General features: G+C 44.7%; 3 protein-coding genes across 3 annotated transcripts; all 3 read right to left on the bottom strand.

Annotated features, from left to right (window-relative positions):
* Positions 1 to 1,696, bottom strand: LOC124203261. Its single transcript, XM_046599971.1, has 3 exons — positions 1,604 to 1,696; positions 1,409 to 1,513; positions 1 to 1,309 (listed from the first exon to the last, which is right to left on the bottom strand). The coding sequence occupies exons 1-3, from the start codon at positions 1,610 to 1,612 to the stop codon at positions 389 to 391; spliced, it is 1,035 nt and encodes a 344-aa protein (XP_046455927.1). The 5' UTR covers positions 1,613 to 1,696; the 3' UTR covers positions 1 to 388.
* Positions 1,697 to 2,425: 729 nt separating this feature from the next.
* Positions 2,426 to 4,667, bottom strand: LOC124203259 (flocculation protein FLO11-like). The gene is made up of 5 exons (XM_046599969.1): positions 4,558 to 4,667; positions 4,294 to 4,485; positions 3,615 to 4,225; positions 3,213 to 3,506; positions 2,426 to 3,123 (listed from the first exon to the last, which is right to left on the bottom strand). The coding sequence occupies exons 1-5, from the start codon at positions 4,561 to 4,563 to the stop codon at positions 2,583 to 2,585; spliced, it is 1,644 nt and encodes a 547-aa protein (XP_046455925.1). The 5' UTR covers positions 4,564 to 4,667; the 3' UTR covers positions 2,426 to 2,582.
* Positions 4,668 to 11,894: 7,227 nt separating this feature from the next.
* Positions 11,895 to 14,288, bottom strand: LOC124203260. The gene is made up of 2 exons (XM_046599970.1): positions 13,612 to 14,288; positions 11,895 to 13,009 (listed from the first exon to the last, which is right to left on the bottom strand). The coding sequence occupies exons 1-2, from the start codon at positions 14,258 to 14,260 to the stop codon at positions 12,102 to 12,104; spliced, it is 1,557 nt and encodes a 518-aa protein (XP_046455926.1). The 5' UTR covers positions 14,261 to 14,288; the 3' UTR covers positions 11,895 to 12,101.
* Positions 14,289 to 15,990: the final 1,702 nt, after the last annotated feature.

Below are 15,990 nucleotides of genomic sequence, written 5' to 3' on the forward strand. Positions count from 1 at the left end.
TCTCCATAGAATATTAGACACACAAAAAGGAGAAAGGAATTTGCATTTCTTCTTTGTTTTTTCCACGCGGAGAAATCACGACCGACAACTTTATTATACGAACAACAAGGTCCAACGCTGAATATAATGTTAAATCAATTTCTCTCCAATTCGACACTTTGTTTCAGCTTTAATTTCATTTAAAAAAACACGTTTGAAAAATTTCTCTTTTTTTTTTTGTTTTTGTACATTTTGTTTTATTTGGAGACAACAAATGAGACAATAGATTTCTGTGTTTGCTCAACAATTTGGCTAGCTAAAACTCTACAAACATCTAGCGACGATATACTATATCATTCGAATGAAATCTAAAATGGTGTTGCGCAAGAATTAATTCGCGCTCATTTATTCAAACGGCGTCGTCGGGCCTGAAGGCCAGCGGCAACGGCAGCGGGAACGGAAGTATATCGTAATCGATTTCTTCGTCGTCGGTGGAATTCCCGGCCGCTGCAGCAGCATCAGGATGATCGGTCTGAGATTCAACTTGGTCGTCTGGAACAACAATTTCAGTCACCGATGAAATAACTTCTTCGACTGTTGGAACAGTTTCAGTAGTTGGAATAACTTGTTCTTCTTCAACAGGAGCGGGAGTAATAGCGTCTAGAGCTGCCGAAATGTCCGTCTCGCTCCAAATGTCGATGGGCGATCGTTTGCCGTAGCCCGATCTTAACTGCCCATAAGAATCGACGTGATTGGTCCTGAAAATGAGTGGAACCAGAGGCAATTTCTCGTCGGATGAATCATCTTCTTCATTATTATAATCAGACGGAGTAGTGCTGCTGCTGGGCGATGGAACAGGTGGCAATGCTGGGCGGCGATGGTGGTCGAGTTGATCGTAAGCGCCGTAGGCGTTACTGGGCCCGTGGTAAGGAGCGATACCTGGAAATTCATAAAGAGGATAATGCCTGTAAGGTAAAGGCTTAACTGGAGCAGGTGTAGTTGTCGTTGGGCTGATGCTGGGCCGAGTCCGGTAAAAAAGTGGTTCCGGTGCAGCAGTAGCCGAGTGCTGGTAGCTGGACGGATTATTATGGTGCTGATGATAAGCCGGATGAGTGTAATAGTGATGACTATTAGCCGTTTGCTCATAAGTCACTTTGGCATTGTAGCCGTTGTGATCGGCCCGGTAAGTGACGATCTGAGTCCGTCCGTCGGGAAGTTGGACGCGATAAGATCCGCTCGTCACTTGGCCGTCACTTTGCTGTCGGTGGCCAAAGTTGTTCTGCCCGTCGTTGACGTCATATTCGAAGCCGTAAGGCATCGGCTCCGAATACTATAAATCATATAAAACAGCAGCAGCCAGCATATATATAAATATGGCCCTATTACAAATTCATTTGGCGATCATTGGATTTTTTATTAGAATACTCACGTCGTCAGTATCGTCGGACTCTTCGCTCTCGAACTGGACGTAGGAAGGCTCGTAGCGGTTGTAGGCCCAGGCGCCAGCCAAAAGAGCCGCGAAAATCACCAAAATCTAAATTCAAATTCAAAATTAAAATTAAGGAGCTATAGGAAATGAGCGCTTTTGAATGTATGAATAGAGCGATCAAAAGTGCTAGACTACCTTATTCATTTCGAGGTGCAGAGGAGCGAAATGAGTTGGAAATGAATTTGCGGGGGAGTAGTAGTAGACACAAGTTGGCTGATGGTAGAACTGATGAATGTCTTAGCGTCCGGATAATCGGCTTATATATGCTCAGCAGAATAATCCCGCCTGCTGGAAAGAAAAAAAAAAACTCGGAAGCCGGAACAGGGTAAACCGGAAACATCTCTCAAACTCTCCTCCCGATTTGAATTTTTTCTTTCTATTTGAACCGGATAATACCCAGCGCACTAATGAAAAGTGAGAGTTTTTTGATATTAGATAACAGCATACGCCAGGCGTTTATTTAATTAACGGCCCAGCAGTTGCTGTACATACTTCCCTGACAAGAAATCAATCCAGTTAATCATTTTCTCCTTTCATTTTCTTTTCTATATTCCGGAATAAAAATATGTGATCCGCGAAGCCATCTGACAGCTTTCAATGAGCGTGACAAGTTATATGCCGATCACATCCAACCGGACGAGTTTATTAATTTTTTTCAAACTTTTACACAGCATCGTCAGATTTGTCGAAATTTAAGCGCAGATTTGTTCAACCATACACTTTCAATTTTGTATAGGTACAAGTTGTAATTATACATAATCGTACCCATGGTAGGATATAATAATTACTGAATTTAATCTTTTACGTGAAGTAATCTATTTTCATCCGTATATCCGGACTGTGGACTCGCTTCCGCAAATGAATCCTTAATTAATGTTTTACACACCTCTCCATCAGTCCGAGTATAAATCAACAATTAATCAAGATTACATTTTAAATTTTTTTATTTAAGACTGCAGTATATGGAACATTCGAGCGATTATGTACAAAGCAATTGTTTTTTTTTTACTGCGGATGGAAAACAATAGGAATAATCGTCAGCCGGATTTTTAAAAAATTAATAATCATCATCCGGTGATGACAACTGAAAATGGAAGAGATTTCCTGATTTGTTTTAAACTTTTCGCTGTCTAAAGATGAGAGGTGATGGCAATCTGGAATTAGAAGGGGCCGGAGTAGTGGCAGCGGATGATCGGTCTTGGGTGGGCCGGAATGCCGTCCAAGCGGTCCAGTCCGGAGTGGAAGAAACTCGCCGGGATGAGGCGGCGGCGGCGGCCGGACGTGCTTTATTATTTCCAGCCGATGCTGATGATGAAAATCGGAAGGCGATTGGCGGTTTGTAGGTGGTCGGAGCCACGTAACCTTCCCTGGCGTAAAACGGAACGGGTTTGATCCGATTGGCAGCCGGCAACTGCCGGAAGGCTGACCATGGGGCAGCTCCGGCCGGAACGGCGTCAGTCGGACTGTACGTTTCCGTGCTGGGCTTCTCCGGCTCGTAATAACTAGTAATTTCCGGAATTTTTGGTGCAGAAGGAGGTCGGATGGCCGGCCTGACGGGAGGCTGGACACTATAGGCCGGCGTAGACGGCCCTGGAGAATCTGCATCCTCCGGTGTGGCGATTTCGTACTGAGGAGAAGACGGAACCGGTTCCACTCTGTGAAAAATATTTCAAATTTCGCGTTTCCGGTTAGGATAAATATTACAACAAATCAGCGGGTAACTCAATAAGATCTTATATATAACCTGTAAGTTTGAGTGGAAGGTGCTGCTTGATAAGGAGTGGTGCTGGTTGACTCAACTTCCCCATATGCTGGACTGATCCGCACGTCCTGGCTGCTGCTGCTGGACTCTGCCGGAATAATTGCTGGGGCTCTGTCGTTGACGTAGGACTCGGATGCTGGACGGGGTTCACTGGTACCGTAATCCGTTTCCGGAATAACTTGATAAACAGCTTTGGCTTCGTAGATCGGAGCCGAAGTGTCTTCATCCGCCACTTTAAAGGCCGTCCACGCCCCGGAATCGACTATTGCATCATCCCTGGATAGATCAAAATATTATTTTAAAAACGATTTAAATTAATTTGATATTCTTTCCTTTTTATTTTGGAATAAGAAAATTTGTAATAGAATAGAATAAACTTCCGACCTTTCAGCAGTAATAGGTGCCGGAGTGGTGGTGGTGGTGGTGCTGGCCTGGTATTCCGTCGTTGCTGGATTTTGATAGTAAACCGGAGTCGTCGGATCATTGTCGTAGGCGTCAATTGGCTCGGCTATTACGTACGACGGAGTGGTGGGCGTGGTGGGTTGAACATATTCAATTTCATTTCCATCCAGCGCTTTGTAAGAGCCTGCCGGGCGGCCAGGGCCGTCTTGAATAACCTTCGAGCCGTAAGCGGCAATCAAATCGGATTTGTACGAGGCCCTTTTGGCGGCTGGTTTGAATTGAGTAAAGGCCGTCCAGGCTTTAGGGCTGCCAGACTTGGCCGGCACTTTGTAGCTCGGGGCTGGAGCAGCAGCAGGTGCTTTATTGCTATAGGAGCTGCTGCTGCTGCTGGACGGCTTGAAGAGGGACACCTCGTATTTGACATCGGCGACGTATCCGTTCTTGTCGGCCCGGAAGTTGACAATTTGCGTCCGGCCGTCGGGCAGTAGAACCCGGTAAGATCCGGTAGTGACGCTTCCGTCGCTTTCCTGCTGGTGCCCGTAGTTGTTGTATCCATCGTTCACCTCGTAGCCGAAGCTATAAGGTTGAGGAGCCTAATAGAATTTTACCAAAATTTTAATTTGAACGTCAATTAAATTATTAAGATTAATTATATACTGACGTAAGAGCGTTCGTAGTAATTGTCGACCCAGGAAAGAGCTTTGTCCGGGGCGTAGATGGCGGGCTGGGCACGAGTAAAACGCTGCCGGACAGCTGGATAGTTCGGATGGAAGGATTGCTTGTAATTTTTGACTTGGTCAATCTTGGCCCAGCTCAGGCCCAGCAGCCAAAGAACAGTCACCACGATTACCGTCTAAAAAAATTAATTTGAAGTCAATTTTTAAAAATATATTAAGAAATGACGACATTTATGAATCCAATTTACCTTCATTTTATTTCTTTTTAAAATTGAATTTTAAAAAAATGGCGGGCTAAAACAATTCAGTTGCGACTAGACGGGCAAAATGTTGGGAACTGATGTGCCGGTCATCGCCAATCCTGGCCTTTATATACTTTCACGTCAGCACTGCTGATGCGGCTCTGGCCGGCCCAAAAATGAACGATGCTTATACCCCATCATGTCTAACATAGTGCCGATCCGGTTTCCGGGTTCAGCCCCTGAGGCTCTTTTTCTCCAAAAGATGAATTCGTTTTGAAAGAAAGAAGAAGAAAGAGAAATTAAAAGTGAGAGTTTGTCCAGCACACGTTTAAGGGGGGGAAAAAAAATCTAGCACAAAGATTAACAGTGTGGTTTCCCATCCATTTCGGTGTTGGTTGTTGCTGCCGGCCAGGGGTTGAATGTCTAAGGCGACAAAAAAGATTCTTTTGGGACGTGCTGCTGCTGCTGTGCTCTCCTTTCTCCTTGGTGATGCCTCGGCATGGACGGACAAATATGTGTCCAGCATACTTTCACCAGCGCAGAGACGGCCGCCCAGCCAGCCAAGAAAAACTGGATCGCCGACTTGTGTGCACTTTCCCCTCGCTCCTATAAGGTTCGTGACCCTTTCGAATTGTTCGAGTGGCAATAGTCATTCAAAAGTCAATGATTTCACGGGGTAATATCAATCAAATAGACTATATCTTTATTTAAATGATATCAAACGGCGATTATTACAGCATACTTTGATTGGATCGGATGCGGGTTGTCTAGCTCGTTTATTATATCCTCCACTTGTTTGGCAATTTGTTTGGACATTTCCAGCATCACGGCGATCACATTGCGCTCGACTTTTCCCTCCGTTGATATTGTGTCTTGCCATTCCTTTCCAGCGGGAGAATTTGAATGTGAATCTAAACTTTCACCATTTGATATTGTTGCGCGCTCCTATATCATGGGCTCATGGCAGTTGATGAGGCCGCCAACAAAGGAGCTTCAAAGTCATGCACAAACGAAGCCGGTCTATCTGCACTGGAACATGTGTGCGTCAAAAATTTTTGACGCGTGACATCCGCATCTTTGATCTGCTGTTTTTGCTATTCAAACATTCATTTCGGTTGATGATGTATGTACAAAAGAGCTGTGGCTGGGCTGACTACATCTGACTAAATAATAATAATATTCCGGTTTCTACACACCAAAGTCGTGGAGGAGAAAATTCGTTTTCTTTCTCTTGATTCTTTAGGTGTGTGCAAACAAGACGGTCAGTGATCTTTCATCTGAAACTGTCGGTCGTGTTTTCAGATAAGTAATGAGACCCGTTCACTTTGCCAGTCACCCCCCCGGCGATCGGTGTTAAAAAAAAAAAAAATTCAAATTTCGCGGGGAGAAATTTCGAATTTTGAAAATCATTATTTTTTCTTTTTTTATCGCATCAAATGTAAACGGTGCGGCGCAATCACAGCTCACGATTTCTCCATTGAAAAACAACTTGTGTCGAGCTTGTACATGTTCATATACCGAGAGGGCCATCATGAAAAATGGCGTCATTCTTCCGGCAGAAGAAATCATCAAATTGGGGCCATCCAGTTTAATAGAAAAGATCAAAGTCAAATTGCAATCCGCCAATTTATTCCCGGTCATTAAATCTTTAAAAAGAAAAAGAAAAAAAGATTCAAAAAAAAAACACTGAAACGATTACTTCATTTTTCGCTAGTCTACACACACTCTAAGAAGTTGTTAAACGCGCTTAATTAATGTAGAAAGGGGGGGGGGCGAGGATGGTTATCGGATGCGGCAATAATTAGACCGGACGCGCCTTTCATCAATATCTCTCTCTCTCTCTCGATTACAGTTTTCTACATTACATGACCGTCCATCGGAATATGAGCGAAAAATAAAGAAGAAAAATATGGTGATTACAGAGTTGAGCTTCACTCCTCCAGCATCCAGCGCATGTGACACGGTTGAAACTCCATGACCTCCTCCCACTGCTGCTGTCGAGAGTTGCTTTAGTGTATAGCAATTCCCCCCCCCCCGGTGCGCTAGTATATAGATTATTCATTCGTGAATAATAAAGAAAAAAAAGCAATCTACCTATATTCTCCCGGTCGTACTAGATGCATATACGTTATTATTATTACATGCACCGAGTTGATTATCAGTTCATTTCTATCCGCCCAGCACGGAGATGTGTGGGTCTATCTGGAAAAGCCAAAAGGGTCGTTGGGGGGGGGTTGACATTGTTTTCAAATGTATAATCAACGGTTAGTATCATTCGACGGAATTCCGATCAATATAATCTAAAAAAAATCCTACGGATTGAGATTGGCTTTGTATATGTTATAGAGTTGACAAATCATTTCTGCCAGGGAATATTTTTCTTTTTAGTATAACGACATGCGGAGATAACGATCGCGATCGCGGAGACGTGCGATACATTTTTAATGGGTCTGGCGAACGTGCCGTCAACTATTATCCAGTCATCAAATCCGATCCTTTCTCGATTTTTTCCCATTTTTCTATTTAAAAATAAAATGTAAAATCAAATTTCCCGGTTAAATTTTTCCTTTTCAATCTTTTTAGAAAGTTTGAATTTCAATTGATGGCGACGACACATAATAATAAACAGGTCTTGATGATTTGGATCGGCGCCTTGATTGAATGCATATTTAACATCATTTGGCGCCTTTTCTATAAGGCGGGAATTTCAAATCGATTTCTTTTCAAATGGCAATATACAAACGCTTGTTTGCACTACATACATGGCGGACGGGCTGTAGAGGCCTCATCACGGCCTGGGCAAAGAGAACAATCTGGAGGGTCGACGACGGACGTCATCAGTCGATTATATACCGGCGGGCGCCGGAAATGTCGCCCCCGAGTAAACGGCGACTAAATATCCGCAGCAGCTCCTTCTATGTATGCATTTACCATTCGCCCAGCAGCAACTCTTTCGTCTCGGTAAATATTCCCGAAATATTTGACCTCCCAAAATAAAATAAAATACAAAACGTCCGTCCCAGTGTACAAAATATAAATAGAAACAAGTTTAAGTCCCAGAGCGATCCAGCACTCTTTATTATACAGACGGACTGATGTGATCGCGATCGATGGTGTTGTTGTAATATCGGAGAGCAGCTTACACAGACCATCAGTCCAGCAAAAAGGACGGACTTGTATAAAAGTGGGGTGCCGGCCAAAAAAAAGTAAAGAAAGGAAAGTCAGTTGTTGTTGTCGTCGATTTCCCTGGGCCAGCCGCTGTTGTGTGTGTGACAAACTGCTGGACTCGGCATGACAAATACAATTTCCAATATAGATTGACGACATTTACATTTGATCGTTCATTTAAAATCGTCATCCCCCACCGATCTATATAATGGGAAGATAATCATTCCGGCGCTCTCTCAGATGGCCAGTTGACGTGTGTGACGGACACAACTTTCGGGATATTATATACATGTCCGTTCCATCACACGCCAACCATCCATGAGACATTAAATATAATTCAGCTCCGATAATAATAAAAATAGCCAATCAAATATTGAAAACAGTTGGAAACTTCTTTTTTAAATTTTTATTGGGCCGTTTTTATTTTTTATTGACCGGGCAGCTGGGCCGGCAGTATACTGAATTACTGACGAACGTTTCATTACAGACACACACAATCAAGCAGCATTTATTCACGAGTCTTTCAATCAAGGCGGGGCGCCGGCCGTATTTACCATCAACTCTCACGGGACACACACAGTCGAATATCTAAAATTCTAAGATTTCTCTACTAGTCACGAACCTTTTTTATTTTTATTTTCCCTGATTTGTCATTCAAATCGTGGCTCTCCCACCTGTCAAATTTTTAGGTTTTTCTTTTTTCTCTATACAAGACGATCGTTTATCACATCGCAAATATATTCAGCCTCGCCCGCGCTCAATAATAAATAGTTGGCCCGAATAGTTCCCTGTCCGTTTTATGCACAGTCGAGTGGACGGACGTCATCGACGTTCGACGGGTCCGTCTATAAATTCCCGAATTTTCAATAAATTTGGATGAAAAAAGTTGCGCAACTTTTCGATATGAAATCAAAAACGAGCGCAGAGGATAGAATGAGCCACTCGCTCTTTCACGGTTGTCTGGCAGCCAAGATTCCTGCCCGTCATCACTACTAGCCCAGCAGCAGACACACACACATTACCATCACCCAAAATGTTGTACATCACATCCAGCAGCGCGGCGGTGGCTGCTGCTGCTGCTGCCGGATCGATAAACCCACCACCCCATACACATCACACAGAAAACTGGTCCAGCACAAATCTATTTGGCCCAACTTTGGGATCGTGTATACGCACGCACTAGACGAGGAGAGAGTGATGGGCTCTAGGTGATCCTTGGCAGGAGTTGTTGTTGTTGGCCAAGATGATGCGGAATAATAACAAACACCTGGACAACAACAATGCAATCCCCCTCCGACCGGATATAAAGTTGAGCAGCACTGGTGTAGTAATATAGCCATCGAGCCAACAACATATTATTAGCTAGCAGCACCTGATGAGCTTCCCATCAAACGATCCAGCCATTATCGATCCATCTCTCTACTAGGGAAACAAAAAATACCAAAAAAATACAAAAAATGAGCGGGAAATTTGAATTTCAAAATTTTTGGAAGCGGATTACTAACGTCGCTGATCACAATAAGACTTTCTGTTTATACTAATAAGCGTGTTAGACTGGCAACTATTGAAACATATTCAAAATATCCCACGACTCCTTATATTTCTTCCCCCCGGATCGGCCCAATACGGAATGTACAGACTGTGATGCGGATTTCAATCCATTGATTTCCATGAGATTATCATGCTGTGATGTGTGCTGGACATTGTGCAGATCGGCTTAAATGGTTCTATACATACCATTACACAACAGCCGGGAGGGTTTTATTGATTCGGTTGTTTTTCTGTTTGTATTCAAGTGTAGAAAGTGGATGCGACGATTGTCAATGCGAGATGGATGGAAATCGACGCCCCCGGCTCTTTTTCAGACAGCCATACATACACAGAGAGAGACTGAAGTGAAACGTGTCCGGAATGGATCTCCATAGCTCAGCCGCTGCTGGGAAATGCGCGCACACATAAATAAAATAAAATAAAAAAAAAGTTTTATTTTTACCAATTTTTATTTGATTTGATGGATTACATTTCTCTCCTCTCGCTCTCAATAATAATTCCGGATTGTGAGTTGTTGTGTTGTGCTTCCGCACCCGCATTCTCACACTGGAACTTTTCTATTGAAAAGAAATCCCTCCGCCGGCTGCTGGATAAATGTTTTGTTTATTTGATATCATCAATTGAACGTCGAGCGTCTCTATTAATGGCCAACAATGAATCCACGTTTGTTGTTTTATTTTTTATTTATTTGTAGTTTTTTCCCTTCTCTCCCTGGCAACGCCGGGCAGCTTCCATTAAGCTTCCGCACACACACTCTATAAATGTCTGTGTGTGTGTGTGTATATAGGCCTTATATCTTTTTCTGTTCCGTCTTGATCATCATTTGTTTTTGTTGTTGTTTTTTTTTCGTCTGGGTTTTCTTCATTTGATTTGATTACACTCTTATGCAGTTCCCCCGACGATTGATTCAATTTACTCCGCTCTGTTGGGTCTTCCCTCCCTTCTCTTCCGCCCTGGATGCTGATTATGATTCTCCACTTCCCTTCCTTTTGTTTCCCCCCCCCCTTCCGTATACTACTACTACTACTATAATATCCAGCAGCAGCGCACAAAAGAAAAAGAGCCGAGATCTTTTTTATTTTTTCGATAACTATTCCGGCGCCCATGTCATATATATAATAGACGCGTCGAAAAGATATATCAATATATAATATCGAAACAATATTGTTTCGGTGTCCGTATCGCCATCTCATCCAGTTGTATATAGGATATTCGAGATATTTTTATGCTGGCCCTGCTGGATATAGATATATATATATTCTAATGCCCAGCTCAAGCGCCCGTGTCTCGATTGACATTTAATGGAGTTGTCATCTATCGATCCTGCTGTGCCCAGCAGTTGGGTCTCTCTCTCCCAATTGTCTATTACACATCCAGCACACAACGTATAACAGGCTAGTAGGTACACACAGCACGGGCAGTCCGTCGTGTAATAGTCGACTGGATATTGTGTCCTTCCGGCCAAATGGAGAGAGTATACGATCCGTGTAGTTGCAATTACAAAGGCATCGCATGATATGTCAAACGGATAGTCCAACTAGATAATGCGACACAACCCATCCGCCCGGCAGCAATTGCCCAGACACACACAACCAATTTGTCTGTGACAACTCGACTTTAACCCCCCCCACTCAACTATATCCAGCCGCTGGATGTTATACGCGGAAGAATAAACTTGTTTTGACTTTTTGGATTATGATACGGAGCTCGCAAGGAAATAAATAAGCGCTTCCGGGAATATATCCAGCAGCTCAATCTGGTTTCAATCGCAAACTGCGCCCGTCGTAGACGGGCCACAACAGCAGCAGCCAACTGCTGGATATAATATAAAAGAAGAGAAGTTTGCCAGCCATCCGCGCTGCGGATTCGTTTACATGTAAACATATTACGCTGCTGTATAGATCCATCCAGCGCAGTGCAACTGCGGATCAACTTTGGATTCCTCTGCTGTACATGCACCAACATTTGGTTTTGATTTGCCCGTCTTGCGTATACTATAGACTTGTATTTTGTTTTCTTTTTCCTTCCGGCAAAAACATCCAGACCCCCGCCGGCGGATATAATTCCGGAATTCCGCCGGCGATGAAATAACGAACCCCTCCTGCAAACGCGTAAGCAATTTCTTGTGTTGTACAACTTTTAATGATTCTGCTGCCGGATTAAATTTTTTTGTTTCCATCATCTGGTGCGCCGGAATAATACGAAGAAATGCCATCGGCCCAATTTTTCCTACTAAAAAACAATTCATTTGAAAAATGTTTTTTCTATTCCCCCGCATTCTAATCATCGAGATAACTCAGACACAATTAATTCAATCGACATAGATCAGCCAAATTCTTCCGCCTACTCAAATTAAGAAAAGGAAAGATCTGCTGCTGGAATTTCTTTCTTTTTTTTAATAATCAAATGATTATATGGAAAAAAATAAATGTCCAATTAATGAGCTGCTAATTAGACAGTTGGAGTGTTTCATTTCCCCCAAGGGTGCGGGGTGGATGGGGGGCAATTAGCTAAACACGAAAAGACTTGGTCAATATTACAAGACAGACTCTCTGGCATTCTTGTAGCTGCTGGGCTATTAAAAAACCGATTAAAAATATGGTTGAAAATGATTAAAAAATATCTTCGTTTTAATAATTATATTTATTAATCAGCATTTTATTTATTATTTTTTTAAATTATTTTGTTAAATACATCCATAAATACTTTTTTTTTGGAAGATCAAAAAATTAACTCGGGTTAGACGATCATTTGATATTTACAAAATCAAAACTTAAAAATTTAACCAAAAATTGATTAAATTTGAATTCATTTCATTTGAATTTTTTAATTCAAGAGAATTGACGAGTGGGCGACGGGTGATAGCAGTTGGCGGTGGTGGTGGCCGACCTGGTGGGAGTCCTTGCGGCGTCGGCTGGGCCGATGCTGGCCGATCGGGTTTGGCTGATGTTGTCCATCAGGACGGTGAAGGACGACGACAGGAGGGTCGTGCCCAGCAGGATGAGACAGGCGACGATGATGAGCGAAATTTGAGAGCCGACGCCCTGCGGGTGACTGCGCGAGCCGGATGGGTCTTCCGGGCCGTCCCCAGGGCTGGCTTCGGCGCTCATGCCGGGCAATAAATTACCGGCAAAGCCTAGCGTCATCAGCAGGTTGATGGTCAAGTGGAGACTGCCGGAGAAGCCCAGCTGCGGCTCGAAGAGGACCAGCAGGAAGCTGGCCAGGCCGACGAAGATGGCCAGCAGTCCGGCGCAGACCAGCAGAGGCACTTGAGTCGTGTCGGGCGAGGCTGAGCAGCAGGCGGACGGCGAGGAGGCCAGCAAGCTCCTTCTGCGCCCGCCCGCCATAGCCGCATCGTCTTTGAACGGCTGCCCGGCACCGGCCGTCGATCCGCTTTCCTGCTGGCCACCGGCGTGCCCGTTGCTGCCGGCCCCGCGGAACGACATGGGCTGCAGGGCCAGCGTGACGTCACTGTATTGTCGATAGGCACCGAGTCTTCGCCGACCGCCTGGCCGGCCACTGCCCGTCTGGTTCTCCTCGTCGTCCTCGTCGTCGCCGGAAATGACGGCCATGTTGTCGTTGCAGCAGCAGCAACACGACAAAGTCATCCGGTTGATGATCCTGGCCAGCCGCTCGCCCACCACCGACAAGTAGAGCAGAAAGAGCGGAATGCCCAGCAAGGAGTAGGCCGTCGTCAAACTTTTGGCCAACAAAGTCGTCGGCGTGTAAAATCCATACCCTGGAAAATTGAAAATCAAAATTCAAAAATTCAAATTTAGCGCCAAAAAATAAAATCAATCAAATCGCGGGGATTTTAATTATTGAAAGTAGACGGGCCGGAAACTTGTTTGCCTTATTTTGAATTAACGTCAACTCTCATTAACTCGAGTCGAGGATTGTCGGATTCTCCTTTGATTTGATCCCAGTCAAAGGGGAAAAAACCAAACGGGCAAACAACAAAAAGCTCTTAGCTCTTGTATTACCCAAAGGCAAACGGCTGCTGGCCCAGCTGACTGGATCGACACACTTTTTATACACAGCCGGTCCCAATATATGTGTTTTTCAGCAACTAGGGGGGGATGGCGACTATTTTTTGGCTGGAAAAAAACAACAAAAATTTTTGCGTCGGGGATTATTAACGTCGTTGTACGTAGGTGGCCCGTCCCCGGTGGCCCAGCCCAAAACAAAAAAAATAAAACAAATCCACTCTGCTGGTCTACATACACATTCCAGAGCGGAATATCCTGCCCGTTTGGGGATTAACATTGACGCCAATGCGGACCTGCCCAGCAGCTCCGAAAAAATAAACCGCCGATCGATTAAATAAATGGCCGGCCTTACCGATGGTGGTGATGAGCGTGAGAGCGTAGAGGAGCGACATGGGGAAGGTCCAGGTCTGTCGGAAGGAGTAGCGATCCTCGAGCATCATCTGGCGCAGGGTGCGGACGATCTGGTCCTGGTAGTGGCGCATCTCCACCCGGGCCAAATGGGTCCAGTTGTCCCTGTACAGAATGTTGAGATCCTCCGTGATGGACCACAGACGGTCCACCGTGGCCAGCGTCTTCTCCAGGAGCCGACCGTCAGGATCGGCGTAGTGCAACTGCTCCTGCTGATGGTGCGGATGGTGCGGATGGACGGCCATCGCCCGCCCAGCCGCCTGCTGCGGCTGCGGCTGCTGCTGACCGGCTGATTTCGGGTTGGGGTGGACGTCCTGATTGCCCAGGATCATGAACATGACGGCCCCAATGATCAGGTAGGCCAGCAAGAGGATGGACACGCCCACGGCCGACGTCAGCCAAGTGCAGCCGGCCGTCCAGCATCGAGTGCAGCAACTGCATCGCTGAGCGGAGGAGGACGCTCGACTGCCCGTCGCCCGCCCAGCATCTTCCGCCAGCGCGTTCCATTGTTGATTGTGATGATTGAGGCCGGCGGCGGCGCCCGTGGACGGCCCGCCGCCGCAAGTCGCGTCGATCTCGAAATCGGAGCTCATTTCTGGCCGCCAATCATCTGCCCAGCATCTTCCTATAACATCAAATCAAATAAAATTTCAATTTCAATTTCCAAAAATAGACTGGGAATAATCAAATGAAATCGATCCTGGCCGTCGAATGAATTTCTATTTGCGCCTGGTAAATTGAAACGGACATGAGAATGTGCTGGGCAAAAAAAAAATAAATAAATACTCGAAATAAATAAAAAAGGTGGCCGTCAGTTGCATCAACTTGTCAATTCAAGACTCTTGTGTCCGTCTCTCATCCGCATCCCGCGCTCAACCTCGCCCGGCAATCATTGAAATGGAATGGGGAACTTTATTTCTTCTTCTTTCCTGCCCAGCAGCAGCAGCAGGGGAGAGACTTTATATATAGCAATACCTACCCCAAGTGGGTCTAACCCAATTACCCAAAGTGACGTTGTTGTTGTTGTTGTTGTTGTTGGGACTCCGATTTCCACCCATTTCTACGGATAACACGCAGCAGACGGAACAGCCGTATTATCATCCGGGCAACCGACTCAAAATCTTCCCCCCCCCCCTTCTTCTTCTTCTTCTTTTCTGGCCAGCAAAGTAGAAAAGTAACGAGGGCCGGGCCAAAAAAAGGAAATTCACGGCTGCTGCACGCGACAGTTTCGACGGCCTCAGCAGCGCATCAGCACGGCCATCGATTTTCCTTTCGGGAGAGAGAGAAAATGGGCGTCGACTATCTGCTGACTACGACCGGAAATAATAAAAAAGAAAATGGCAAATGAACCGGAAAATAAAAATATTTTCAAGCCCGGGAATTTTGAAAAAATAAAAATTCCTGGGGGGTTTTGATATCAAAACCTTGACATTTATTAATACAAAAAAAAAAAAAAACCCGGAGGGGCTGTCATGGCAGCCAGAGTAAAAGTAGGAGGAGCCACACCAATCATTGTAGATTGAACGTGCTGATGTCCTGGTTGGTATTATAATAGTGCACAATGAAGCTCTTGATTATTATATCTATCCAAAATACGATCCAGCACACAGCAGACTGCTGGTCATTAATCCTCTCTTCAAATAATCCAAATCTATATAACAAAAGATTCTAAATATATGTATTGAAGAAATCAAATTATTATCGAGATCCTGTTATTCGTTCGTTAGCCATTTGTCTTTCTCCAACCCCCCCAACAAAATCTTTGTTCGTGATTGATACGGAATTGTTAGCTAGCCGAGTGGAGAGATGATGGATGGTGGTGCTGGTGCTGGGCTTGTCCGCCCTCCCCATTTTTATGGTTATTACCACCACAGCAGTTGCGGCTAAACTGCTGTATATATATATCTATAGTATATATATATTCTTTTATATTATATAATATATTATAATAATATCCATGTTATTAGATGCTGTGATGGGATATAGTCGAGCGTGACTTCTTCCGTTCCTCTTCTTCACGTGTTTAACGACCCGATGTTGATGCTCTCAATCATTTCGCGTCCGGGCCGTTGTGGATAGATATATATATGCGCCAGCCGGACTTGCCCAACCAACTTCAGCGTGATCTTTTATATTTGGCATTTACCCCGGACTGGTTAGCTGGCTGCTGCTTGGCTGCAGTGGTCGGATAACAGTAAATTTCCATTGCATCCGGCGTGTGTCTGTGTGTGTGTGCTATCTCTTTCTCTCTAGCTGGGCATTATAATCGGCAATAATAAGGGCCGGCCAACCAAGAGAGAGAAGAGATATATATGTATTTATC

This window comes from Daphnia pulex, chromosome 9 (genome assembly GCF_021134715.1).
Source record: "Daphnia pulex isolate KAP4 chromosome 9, ASM2113471v1".
NCBI classification, from domain to species: Eukaryota; Metazoa; Arthropoda; class Branchiopoda; order Diplostraca; family Daphniidae; genus Daphnia; species Daphnia pulex.

What these genes read in the sequence shown, in the direction of transcription:
- LOC124203261 (XM_046599971.1), bottom strand. An exon ending in AGTCCGACGATACTGACGAC is followed by an intron (nt 1,310 to 1,408) that starts GTGAGTATTCTA and finishes TATGATTTATAG; the next exon opens with TATTCGGAGCCGATGCCTTA.
- LOC124203259 (XM_046599969.1), bottom strand. An exon ending in ATTACTACGAACGCTCTTAC is followed by an intron (nt 4,226 to 4,293) that starts GTCAGTATATAA and finishes AAATTCTATTAG; the next exon opens with GCTCCTCAACCTTATAGCTT. An exon ending in CCTTCCACTCAAACTTACAG is followed by an intron (nt 3,124 to 3,212) that starts GTTATATATAAG and finishes TATTTTTCACAG; the next exon opens with AGTGGAACCGGTTCCGTCTT.
- LOC124203260 (XM_046599970.1), bottom strand. Translation starts at nt 14,260, where the DNA reads ATGAGCTCCGATTTCGAGATCGACGCGACTTGCGGCGGCGGGCCGTCC. An exon ending in CACGCTCATCACCACCATCG is followed by an intron (nt 13,010 to 13,611) that starts GTAAGGCCGGCC and finishes TCAATTTTCCAG; the next exon opens with GGTATGGATTTTACACGCCG.